Source organism: Hydra vulgaris, chromosome 09 (genome assembly GCF_038396675.1).
Source record: "Hydra vulgaris chromosome 09, alternate assembly HydraT2T_AEP".
Classification (NCBI taxonomy): domain Eukaryota; kingdom Metazoa; phylum Cnidaria; class Hydrozoa; order Anthoathecata; family Hydridae; genus Hydra; species Hydra vulgaris.
The window spans coordinates 47,676,771-47,690,611 of NC_088928.1; the positions used below are offsets into that span (position 1 = coordinate 47,676,771).

Below are 13,841 nucleotides of genomic sequence, written 5' to 3' on the forward strand. Positions count from 1 at the left end.
GAATAACTGGCAAATTAAAGAGTTCTTCTACGTAAAATTTGAAATGCAATTTAATTTTACTTACTTATTTGCACATTTTATGTGAAAATTGATTTGACAATTTTACTGTCTTAAAAAGTGAAACTAATTTTAATTATGATTAAACCATGTTACTATAATGATAATAATAATTTATCAGTAAAAAAATCCCAGGTGACACTCCATCAAACCTAAAATGCTCTCTGGGTCCACAGTATAAATAGTTTTATGCATGTTTTATAAAAATTATTAGTTTGGATTTATAAACTGAAAGTTTTTATAAAAAATACTTATTATTAAATATTATAATATTGTAACATAAAAAAATTTAATTCCCACTGCCCCCTCCCCCTTTTATTAAAACCCCTCCCTCCCCACCCCCACCCCCTTGCTATGTGTCATACCTAGATAGGAGAGCCTATTAAAATCCTAAAAAGTCTTAAACTACACTTGAATACATAACAAGAAGTACACTGGTCAACATATCATATAAGAATTTTATTTTCAGATAAAGTGAAAAAAAAAAACAAAGCTTGGTAAAAATTTAACATTTTTAGTTGAAAGAAATTTTAACTAAAAAATTAAATTTTCAAAATTATTTTTCAGGATTGTCAAAAATTAAAGCATTTTGGATTCTTTCTTTTTAAAAAATTTAAATTAACTTAGTGTGATTTTAGAGTATAAACCATCTAATTAAAATGAATAGTATCACTCTAATAAAATATAAAAATATAACCTTTTATACATTTGTTACAACTTGCTTGTGTTACACCAAAAGTTGTTAGTACAGATAAAGTGAAAGAACCAAGAGACATAAGTATTATTACAACAATGAGGAATCTTTGTAATCTTTCTTTCATAAAACTTTTTTTATTTTGCACAAGTAACTTTTCCTCATAAGAAGGAGAGCATGCAGTTTTTGTAAACCCATTAGTCTTGTTTCTTGGTGGTAGTGGTTCATAAACTAAATTTTTTTTTTTAAGTCCATCAGCTTTTTCTAAACTTTTTTTAAGTTCTTGTGGGTTTGCATAATCATGTATATCCATCATTTCAAATTCTTCCGTTGAAAGCATTTGTGAACCTTCATCTGAAAAGTTAGACGAGCTTTTTTCGTACAAAGTCATTGTTTGATTGTTTTGATATTTCAATACCTTTAAATTTGTCTAAAATTAAAATAATGATTACTTTTCGAATTAATTTTACAATTAAAGATTACTTTGAAAACATTAGTTAAACATTTAATATTGTTTATAAAATTTAGAATACACGATTCTATTAACTACACAACAACAACTTTATTTAGTATGTTGACAGACTCAAACTTGAAAAGATGTAGTTAAAAACTTGAAGTTTTTAAAACAAACATAAACTTAAAACATTAGAGATAACATGGTTTTTTATTATGCCCAAATTTTCAAGTTTGATTAAAATCAAAAGTTTGATTACAATTATTCTGAAAATATCAATTTTGTTAAAACTTTCTAGAAAATCCAAAAAGATATTTAAACGCCATAGAATGTCAATTAAAATATTATTAATTGTCACGGCACATGGTGAAAACATCAGCAACCGTTCCGCGAAGAAACAAGAGTAATGTTTGTTATATTAGAAGTTTAATAACAAATCATTGTGACGCTTTGTTATTAAAGGTACATTCCTAAAGTTATAGTGCAAAATCAGTTTATATAACATGTAATGTAAATATAAGTAATGTACGTTTTTTGCGGTTACAAACCAAAATGATATTATTTATAAATAGAAGTAAAAGTTATAGACCAGTGGGTGAAGTTTCAAACTTTCAATCCCCTTGCAAACTTTTTCGAAGTAGGTCTCTTTCCCTCCGCCTTCCTGTTCCACAAACAACTTGGAGAAAAATATATCTTAAATCATTGAGTAAATTATTAGGATTAAAATTTAATGATTTTAGCATACTACTTATTTTATAAATAATCTGTATGCCGTTAAAATGAACTGAAATCGATTGAATATTTTCAATAAAATCTGCTACATTTTTTTTTGCATTAAATCATCAATATCATATAAATAAAACATATAAACACGTTTATATCTATCCAGCCAGCACACTACGTTAGTGAACTGTTAAAATACTTACTACTGTGTCACAGTAAAGCATTAAACATTCTAGGTAAAAAAAAAAAATTCTTTGGAGATCGAATAAGGAACTGTTGCTTGAATAAGATTTTGATGCTCATCGCGGCTAAACCGAAAAAAGCATCCTTGACAAGTTAAGATAATTTTTTATAAACTTATACAGATTTTGACATGTGAAAAAGTTTTAAAAAGTACATTTCTGGATGTTTTTATTTTATATTCATTTTTTAATCTTTTCCTGTAAGCCTCTTCATCTCTCCCTTTTCTGTTTCAATTCTATTTTTGGTAAAAATAAAAATGAGACGATAAGCAGCTTTTTTTCAGTATGGATGTTTTAGCTCTTACATGAGTTTCCGAAATTCAATTTTTGACTAATTTTATGCTGCAACTGCAATGTCTGATCATCTTTAATTTCTAATGGCTTCAATTTAAATCATTCCACAGAACAATACTTAAAAAAAAAACTATACCAAAAATCCATACTAAAAAAAAATATAAGTACTTGGAAAACTAAAAAAAAAGTTTCAAATTATTAAAAGAAAAAATGAATTTTTTAACTTTCAGGGCGAGTCACAGTTAGCTCAACGAAGAGCCACATTAGAGTTGCCCACTATTGACAGAATAAATACAGCAGAAGAAGCGGGAAAATGTATTATATCTTGTGGTGTTTGCCAGGAATCAATATTAGGACCGCTATTATTCCTGTTGTACAGTAGGAAATCACATGGCCACCAATCAAGAATATGACTTTCTACAAACATAATGTCTGATAGCGTTTTTTTTTACTAGCACTCTAACTAAGAATTTTTCCATTTATGAAATTTCAAATGTGCTAGCAATTAAGTTGGTAGCGATTAGGTTTGTAGCGATTAGGTTGATAGTAGCTTCCTAAATTTAGGATTTTAATGTATTTTTGATAAATATTCTTGTGATAAAAGGTTTTAGTTATTTTTTTAATATATAGATCAATCGAAAATAGACAGTATATACATTAAAATATTGTAATATAAGCTGTTAAAAATTAAAGTTAAAAAGTTTCCTGAAAGACTAGGTACTACAATTTTTATGCATTAAAAGTAAAAAATTAATCATAAAAGTGCTAAATTTCAACTTTGATGGAGAATTTAAATATTTCCATTTGTATCTTTTTCATACATTGATATTTTTTAAACTGTAGTCTACCAATTATCTACCCAGTGAAGTGTGGCTGCAATCATCTTTGATCTTGAGCACTTTAAAAGATCGTTTTTTCAAAAAATCTTTTGAATCTTGATTTTTAATTTTTTAAGGTTTCGTGACAACTTGTTACTAAAGAGTTAAAACGGTCGAAAGTTGCGTAACGTAATTCAACATTTTGACTTAAGTTGAAAATAAGGGCACTGTGACGGTTTTTGTCCGACTGGTTCTTGAAGACGTTTAGGCTTTCAGCATTTACAATTTCATCTAGTAGGCGATTCCAGCTGTCGACAACTCGATTTGTGAAGAAGTCACCTCTGTTATACTGTTATTATTGGATTGAACTATTTTTTTGACCAGTCGACTTCTATGGCCATCGCGATGCGCAGAACGGATCGGAGTGTGATGCTAGTTAACAGTTTTTTACTAGATTTGATTTTAAAAAGCAGTATTAAGTCTCCACGATGACGTTTTTCTTTGAGCACGGTCAGGTCTAAAATACATAGTCTATTTTCATAAGGTAGAATCTTTATACTATAAGCTATCTTAGTGGCGCGTCTTTGGAATCTCTCTAAGATATTTATACTTTTAATAATATGTAGGTTCCAACATAAGGCAGAGAATTCAAAATGAGGACACACGTGCGTTATGTATAATTTTTTCTATAAAAAATTATGCATAACGTACGTGATTAAAACCAGAGTTCAAACTTCTCATATATTGAACAAGATTTTTTTTTTATATAAATATTATAGTAAAGGTTGGGAACTGTTCCTTTTTTACGACACTGTTCCTTTTTTATGTTTTTGACACTATTCTGATTTTACTATTTGCGACACTATTCCTTTTATTATTTGCGACACTATTCCTTTTTCTCGTTTTCGACGCTATTCCGATTTTACTGTTTGCGACATTGTTCCTTTTACTATTTGCGACACTATTCCTTTTTTTTGTTTTCGACACTATTCATTAAATTCTTTTGCGACACTATTCCTTTTTTTGCGACGTTAGGCCTTTTAAATAAATTCGACATTATTCCGAAAATCATTTTTCAACATTATTCCTGTCACCCAATAAAATGTGTAAAAACTAATATTCGATTGCTCAAAAAATATTTCTTATCTCCTTTTTTTCTATAGGAAATCTTGAAGATGGAAAACAAATAAACTAGAAATTTCTGTTAGCATAAATTTTCCGGCTTCCCCAAATAAATTCTATTTATTCAAAGATGACCAAAATTATTGGTATTGTATTTAAACGTTAATCCGTAAGGTAAAGTTATGTATTTTCACTCATTCACTGTTACAAATTACTAATTCAAAAATTTTACGCGTGTCATAAATAATGCAAGCCAAAAAAAGCGTTATAAATACAATGCCGGATTAACCCGGGTTCCTGGGAGCCTAGGTGCCCGGCCCCTAAAAATTAGGGTACCAACGGTGCCCCCAATTTTAACTTATATATTATTCTCTTTATTGCATATGACTTGACATTCTAAATTATTTTCATTAATTCTTAATGAAATTAATTTTGATAATTTGTAATCAAATTATTTCATTAATTTCTCATGTAATTAAAAGTAAAAACTCAAAACTTTTTTAAAAAAGAGTTCGAACTATATTGGACACGTTCGAACTATATTGGAAACAAGTTCGAACAATTTTTATCTTTTTTTACTTACTTAAAAGTGAAATAAGCAGATAGAAGATAAATACGAACTATTTAATTATTTATTAAGAAATGCGAATTGACTAAATTTTGATTTGATTTTTTATTTATTTGAGAACAAAAAATATCACTTAAATTAATAGTTGTTTGTTTTTTATATAATAATATTGAAATATTTTATACATTTTTTGCTATATTAGTTTTTTTACTTCCTTTGTTTTACCAATAATGAATTATAAATTAAGATTACAATTATTATAAATTAAGATTACAATATTATTCTTGTAAAAATTACACAATAATGGACAGAAAATATTTAAGCGGAAATTAAAAACCCAAGCTGCAAAAAAAAAAAAATGTGACTAACAGCAAACAACATTAAAAAAAATCCCAAAATTGACTACTTTTTTCCGATCTCCTGATAGAGTATGGGAGGAGAATCAATGTGTGTCAATTAAATCCAACCCAACTGCAGAATATCCACAGTTGCAGAACGTAACAGATAATTCTTCAATAGACAATGTACCGGTGTTATCCAATGCAACAGCGCAGCCAAAAAATGTGTCATAAGGCAATATAAGAATACTGTAGAATTTAGAGAAAAGAATAAATTATTTCTATTCCTGTTATTATTATTATTGTTGTTATTATTGTTATTATTATTATTGTTGTTGTTATGAGTAATATTGTTAAACGTATTATTATTTTTAATTGTATACTTAAGCTGCACCGTTCTTTTTTGTTTTAGTCCAGTTTGTCAATATGTCAATCTAACCCTGCGTTGTGGACGGATTTGAAATAAGCGCAACGCTACTGGATTTCCTGATCAAAATGTTGAAAACAAAAATTTTGAAAAATTCCAAAAAGTAACAAACACCAAAATAAGGTGCTCCTCTCTTATCTATTTTTCTTTTAAGCTGAAAAATGGTGAAATTCGAAAGAGAGGCTTATTTATTTACCATCCACAGGAAAGACATTTTGTTTCTTCTGCTTGCTTTTTCAAGATTCAGACGACAATTTAAGAACTGGATTCAACGATTGGGCACATTGACTGCGTTCTATACATAGACACAAACAAAGCAAGCAGCATTCTAATACATTCCAGTGCTATTTTGTAAAAGTCACAATAAAAGAAGAAATTGATATTCATTTAAAACAGCAGTTAGAAGATGAAAAACATTACTGGAGGAAAGTTCTAACAAAAGCTGTTGAATGCTTCAAGTTTTTGTGCAGTCGAGGTCTAGCTCGGTGAAGGTCTAGAAGGTGACTTCAGTGATGAAAATTTTCTTGGGGCCTTGTAGTTCTTAGCAAAATTTGACTCATTCCTTGCTAAACATTATGGAAATGTTTCATAAATTTCATCAACAAGTTATAAGGAAATTGTTTTCTTAAATACAAAAAAAGTTCTGGCTTCCATTGGTAGCGAAATTGACAGTGCTAAATTCTTTTCACTGATTATTGACTCATCAACTGACACTGCACACTGTGACCAACTTACAATAATCATTCGATATGTGAGTGTTGTGGAAGAATTATTTATTGGATTTAAATCTTCATGTGGATAAAACGGAAAGGCTATGGCAGATGCTGTCAAGAAAAAATTAGATGAGCTTGGCTTAAATATTAACGATGGTTGTGGTCAGTCATATGACAATGCATCTAACATGTCAGGAAAATACAAAGGCTTGCAAACACTACTGAAAAATGAGAACCCAAATATTGAATTTATTCCTTGTGCAGGATGTTCTCTAAATTTAGTTGGCATAAATGCTGTTGACAACTGTGAGACTGTATACAATTTCTTTGGGTTTCTCTAATGCCAGTATAATTTCTGTGCTTCTTCAACTCATAGATGGCAGATATTTTGTTCTGGCCTTGTAAGTGGTGCTGGAAAGGACAGAAAAGTTACCATTGATGCCTAAGTGGGACAAGGTGAGAAAAAGAAGAAACTTTTCTTGCTTTTACATTTGCAAGATCAATTACGACATCTAGAAAATTTATGTTTTTTAACAGTGTTCTTTCAATTGTCATTAAACAAAGAGCATTTAAACAATCATTAAACATTAAAAACCGGAGAGCATTTTCAAAAAAAGCAATAGTTAAAAATGATCTCCGGTTTTTAATGTTTAATGATTGTTTAAATGCTCTTTGTTTAATGACAATTGAAAGAACACTGTTAAAAAACATAAATTTTCTAGATGTCGTAATTGATCTTGCAAATGTAAAAGCAAGAAAAGTTTCTCTGTAAACAAAAAAGTAATCTTATGTTTTATACATTATTTAGGAATGGGGCCCCAAATATTTTTTGGTTCCCGGCCTTCAAGATCCTTAATCCGGCATTGTATAAATACTGTCTTAAGAAAATACTTTTAAAATTAGCACGTATATTTTTTCACTTGTATAGTACTTCATATTTCAGCACTGGGCTGAAATAGGAAGTACTACACAAAAAACCTGCTATCTGTTTGTGTTTTTACTTTTCTTTCAGAATGTTTTTCCATCAGAATTTAATTCACATTAAAAAATGTCTCTAACTTTTCATATACTTTTAAAAATTAGGTCATAAACAACATCCAAAGTTATGCTATTGATTTGAATGCTTTTTTAAAGTGTGAAAATTACCAACCATTTCAATTATATAAAAACTATGTGCACTTAAGCTCATCTCTACTTGAATGGAAATACTTATATTATCCTACCTTCAGGGCCGCTGAGAGCCGTCACGCCGCCTGGAACAGCAACCCTGATTGGCCCCCTTTTTTAACAAAATTTCCCTACATTATAAATGAAGGACCTTTTTTTCGTTTTTTTTGTTTGTTTTTTTGTTTTAGGTACCTTCTTTTCATTTGGGGCCTCTTTGGATATATGCCGCCCGGGACAAATTGTCCCTTTCGCCCCCCCTCTCGGCGGGTCCTGCCTATTTTAAAAAACTGACTCCCTATAGTTTCTAAAATCATCCGTTTATTCCACCCGCAGAAGTGGGCTGATTCCAAACTTTTAGAGTTTTCTTTATGTTTAGAAGACCTACACAACTACAAAACACGAATCAGATAAAGAAGTTGTCACATTAATTTAAAAAGTAACTAACAAAAATGTAGATACTACAATATTGTTGTTAATACAACTTTGTTGTTGATGTATCTACAACGAAGTTGTAGGTACATCATTTTTATTATAGCATTTTTATTATTTCTTATTTTTTGCACAAACCTCGAACTTATTGTGAATTAAATTTTTTATTTCAACTGCACAACTTAGGGGGGGGGGGGATGAATCGTTCCTTTACAGGTAGGAGTGAACCACGGCTCTCTCTTAATTAGTGTAAATTTTACGTTGAAAAAGCAACTTTTTGCTTTGTTGTTTATAACAACAAAGCAAAGAGAGAATTAATTTGTGTTACCATTATAATTAGGTAAAATTTAAAAAAAATGAAAAGAAGTTTATACATATAATATTTTATTTCATAGAAGCAAGTAAAATGGGATTATTTAATGTTTAAAAGGACCGTTTTAATATAGCTTAGACGTTATGTTTAATGTAAAAAAATCGCAAGAAGCTAAAAATAAAATATAATACAAACAAATAATAATAATCATAAAATGCCGTAATTAATTAATAAACCGTGCCACATTTCGTGCCAGCAAAAATATTTAAACAACATTTTCATACATATTAGATTTAAGAGTCCAAACACTCGTTAACAATTTTAACAACATAATATTATAATGTGTTTTTAATTAACAACTGGATATTATTTGTTTTTTAACTATACGAAATTTCTGCAAAATCTCTCCTCTGCAAAAGTTTTTAATTATACTTAATTATACTTATTGCAATTATACTTATTTTAATTATACTGTTTATAAATTTAAAACATACTTATTGTTTATAGTTGCAGAGTAGCATATTGAAAAACAACATAATAAAAGGAAACACATACCAGTTGGTTGTTAAAACTTGATGATTGTTTTCTTTATTAAAAAAAAATTATTTTAAATATATGACAAATGTTACTTCTATTAATTGTAAAATTTTTAAAGAATTTTAAGTCAACCTTGCATTGTGTTGAATAAATAAGTATATCCACTTAACTAAAGATGAGCTTAGGTGCACCTAATGTTTCTATAAATGGAATGGTCGGGTGACTTTCACACTTTAAAAAAGCATTTATTTCAATAGCATTAAAATTTTGAATGTCGTTCATGCATAACCTAATTCTTAAAAGTATATGTAAAATTAAAGACATTTTTTTTTAATGTAATTTTTCAGACGCATAATTACTTGATTACTTTAAATAACTTATGACTTTAACATAACGTTTACAGATTTCCGTTTTTTCTTTAAAATTTAAAATAATACATTGGTATAAAAAAAGACAAAACTTTTAAGAAAGAAAGTAAAAAGAATTTAATAGTTTGATTTATTTAAGAAAGAAAGTAAAAAGAATTTGTTTGAATTATTTAAATAATTTTTACTCGAACGCTTATCTGCTGTTATAAAAAAAATTTCTTTTATTTACACATTAGTTCTAGAATGAGAAATTTTAAGTCGAAACAGCTACCTTCTAATAAAAGAGTTTTAGAAAAATGCATGATATGGTCGTGATGGAGGTGGGTCTACTACTGCAGAGTTTGAGATGATTTTTCCACTTCTACGCATTAGACTAGAGCTATTTTCAAAAGAGACTTTTAAAATTCCTCCCCTGATCTGTATAATAGCTCTGCTCTATAACCTCAAAAACATTTACCAGTAAATTATCTTTATTACCGATTTACTGACTTGATAATAAACATTCTTAGTAGAAACACCAATTTAAAATAATTTTTCACCTGTGGATCACGAGCTTATTGCATTGAATGTAATATTGCATTCAATGCAATAAGCTTGTTCTAATGTTCTAATGTTCTAATGTTCTAATGTTCTAATGTTCTAATGTTCTAATGTTCTAATGTTCTAATGTTCTAATGTTCTAATGTTCTAATGTTCTAATGTTCTAATGTTCTAATGTTCTAATGTTCTAATGTTCTAATGTTCTAATGTTCTAATGTTCTAATGTTCTAATGTTCTAATGTTCTAATGTTCTAATGTTCTAATGTTCTAATGTTCTAATGTTCTAATGTTCTAATGTTCTAATGTTCTAATGTTCTAATGTTCTAATGTTCTAATGTTCTAATGTTCTAATGTTCTAATGTTCTAATGTTCTAATGTTCTAATGTTCTAATGTTCTAATGTTCTAATGTTCTAATGTTCTAATGTTCTAATGTTCTAATGTTCTAATGTTCTAATGTTCTAATGTTCTAATGTTCTAATGTTCTAATGTTCTAATGTTCTAATGTTCTAATAATGTTTTAGCTAATTAAATGTTCTAGCTAATTAAAAAATTGAATAAAACTATTAAAAATGATTGAACGCAATATTGTATACAATTGTCATACAACTTAGAGCTAAAAAAGGCCTTTAGAAATTTATAAACGCGCATTTAAATTATTAAAAAAGAGTAAATTAATTGAAATTAATAAAAAAAAAAAGTTGCAATAAAATGTGGCGGGTTAGATGGGCGTGGTTGTGGAGTCGTGCAAGTATATAGTTTGTTTGTTTTTGGCTATTACTTAACATCAACTACTGCAACAATTAAAATTTCATTAAAAAGGATTATAGATATGCCACTGGCTTCGGTTAGACAGGAATGATAATTTCGATCGTTTTAAGCATTGTATTAGGAAAAGTCTAATTCTTATACTATATTTTACCAATGGAGTTTTGAATAATGGCAAGAAAGTTCATTGGTAGTAAGAATTATGTTTAAATCATAAAGAAATAGCAAATAAAAACTTGATTGTTTTTTTTATTTTTTTTTTTTAAACTCTTAGTTGGATTATTTATTAAACCTCTTTAGCTAAGCCATAAGTTTTTGCAGACATTTTTTGCAGATGAATAGATAAAATTTTTCAGAAGAACAAACTTAAACCACTATATTAGTTAAAGTAACGTGTGAAACCAACGTTAAAATAACTTGTGTAATTAACGTTAAAGTAACGCGTGTAATTAACGTTAAAGAAACGTTTGTATATAAAGTTAAAGTACCATGTGTAATTAACGTTAATGTAATTAACTTTAAGATAACGAGTGCAATTAACGTTAAAGTAACGCGTGTAATTAAGATTATGCTAGTTTTAGCGTTTGCTTCGTTTGTTTTTGTTTCTGTTAGATAAATTTTTTTTTGAATTATATTAAATATTGAACTATATTAAGCGGAAAAATCCGGTTAACTTTAAATTGAGATTTCTCTAAAACCACAAATGTTTTTAATATATTTTATTTTTTTAATTAAAGTTTACTTCCTTATCTTTAATTGTGTTGATAAACTTTTGTTTTCAAATGAACGATTTGCAAAATGTTTAAGACAGTTGGTGTAACAAAAATTAAAAACGACTTCGAAAAAAAGTGGATTAATGCCACCATTAAGGTGAAAAAAGAAAAAAATTTAACCCGCTATTAAATTTAATCTTTTGCCAAACAGCCCATCTAGCTCCTTAAAATTAAGTTGAAACCCTAATTGATGAAAACGCATTTAATATCTTAAAAAAATTGAAATAAAAACATTTATGGTTTTAGAGAAATCTCAATTTAAAGCTGACCAGATTTTCCCGTGTCTTCCCGATATTATGCGTATTAGGCGTGCTAGATTAATCTGTATTTCAAATTAATCAATTAACGTTTAACTTTCCAAAAATTAATCGATTAATCGATTAATTTTAATTTTTTTTTACAAATAAATTCATACAGTTTTAAAAAAGTAAATACAACTTCTTATGATTTTATTTCTTTCTTTTTTTAATCAGATATGATCTTAAAAAATTACGTTATTAACAGTGTCATCATTAAAACTAGTTCTTAACTTAGTAATAATTAAACCTGCAACACTGAAACTTCTTTCTGTTTTTACAGAAGATGGTGGAAGGCTAAGCATGGCGTTGTAAACCTTTTCTAAGGAGTTTGGTCTTTTTCCAGTGCTTTCAAGTGCTGCCATTTCTTGTCTAATACAAGTCAAAACCTTTTGAGGAGATGACTTACCAGTTATCCCTTTATTTCTTTCAGTTGTTGAAGTTATATTTGATAGCATTTCTGCTAATTCTTTAGGTTTAACTTTTTTTTCTTATTGGTTTTATATTACAAGTAGATTTAATATCAGACTCAGGTGTTGCTTCTACTTCCTCATGTAGAAACAAACGTATGAAGATATCTCAAGCTAATTTAGCGATTTCATTTTTATTTGGGTATTTTAAAATATTGAATCTGATTTAAAGTCCTCTTGATTACGCAAATAGCATTGTAAACCAGCAAAAACTTGAATTTTTTCTTTCAGTAATTCTCTCAGAGACTAAATTTCTTTTTCTGATAAAACCAAATCTGTTCTGTTATTTTTCTGATAAAACCAAATCTGTTCTGTTATTTTTCTGATAAAACCAAATCTGTTCTGTTATTTACTAGGGCTTTTACAATACAATTTTTTAATTCCGAAAATCGTTTTAACATACTGATTAGAGGATGCCATTTATTGTTTTAGTATCTAGAATAGGTCTAAGCACTTTTCCTAAATCTGATCTACAAATGTTTTAGGAATCATTTTAAGTGTTAATTTTCTAAACAGCTTGACAATTTTACTAACCTTTGATATAATAATACCATACTCCTCATTAAATTGCATTTCCTTATTAACAAAGCTGGTACTTTCCTCATTTCAACATTCTTCATTTTCATTTTCACCATCAGATTGGAACAAGATTCTTAATTTTCATTTAGCTCTTCCATAATTAGTTCTTCTCCAGTTGTTTCTGTTGCTAAACCTTTTTTCTTATAAAGAGTATCACATACTGCAAGATAAATTCGATGGCAATAGCAAAGTTGGTGGGTAGCTCCCATTTCTCATCCCATTTATTTTATGACTGATGCACCATCAGTGACACGCCTAAAGATATTATTGATCAAATTTAAACTAAAAGTGAAAAGTTTCTGAAGGTATTGAATCATTTATTCTTATCATTCCAAGACCATTATAAAATTTGTTTGAACAATGTACATTAAGACACAAATACCTTCTAATTCCACCTGAAGTCAACTCATCAAGAGAAATAAAAAATTATTTTTCCAGTTGTTTTTTTTTGCTGAAGCTCTTGAGCAATTTTAAATTTTATTGAGCTCGCGTAGTTTATAACAGTTGCATTTATAGCATGTAGATTATCGGGGATTTTAATTCTGTGAGCTTTCCAGCCATTTTTAATATCTTTACTAATGGCCAAAGTTGCAAAAGAAATACGATCTACAGCTGTTAAACGAGCTAATACTTCTTCCGCATTGTTACCTGTTTTATTACAGTAGGCAGTATCGAGTAATTTAATTTTAATCTTAACGGTAATTTTTCTTACTTACGTTTCGTATGTTTAAGACTTTTGTTATTGAGTTTATTTTTCTGATTTTAATTTAGCTTTTATAAATGGAGGACAACCTCTTATATAAAAGTAATGCTAAAAATATCATCCTTAGCGTCAATGACTCTGCTAATAATTATAATCAAATCATCTTAGAAAGTGAACACTATTGACTACTTAGAAAGTGAACACTATTGACTACTTAGAAAGTGAACACTATTGACTACTCAGAAAGTGAACACTATTGACTACTTAGAAAGTGAACACTATTGACTACTTTGAAAGTGAACACTATTGACTAATTAGAAAGTGAACACTATTGACTAATTAGAAAGTGAACACTATTGACTACTTAGAAAGTGAACACTATTGACTACTTAGAAAGTGAACACTATTGACTACTTAGAAAGTGAACACTATTGACTATCTAGACTTAAT

General features: G+C 28.4%; 1 protein-coding gene across 1 annotated transcript in view; it reads right to left on the reverse strand.

Annotated features, from left to right (window-relative positions):
• The window catches only part of LOC100197871 (uncharacterized), a 30,097-nt gene extending 21,075 nt beyond the window's left edge, over window positions 1–9,022 (reverse strand). Inside the window, exons 1-2 of the mRNA XM_065805916.1 lie at window positions 8,915–9,022; window positions 755–1,181 (exon numbers count right to left, since the gene is read on the reverse strand). Of these exons, the coding sequence (XP_065661988.1) occupies window positions 755–1,142 (388 nt within the window). The 5' untranslated portion in view covers window positions 1,143–1,181; window positions 8,915–9,022. The remainder of the gene's footprint in view (window positions 1–754; window positions 1,182–8,914) is intronic.
• Window positions 9,023–13,841: the final 4,819 nt, after the last annotated feature.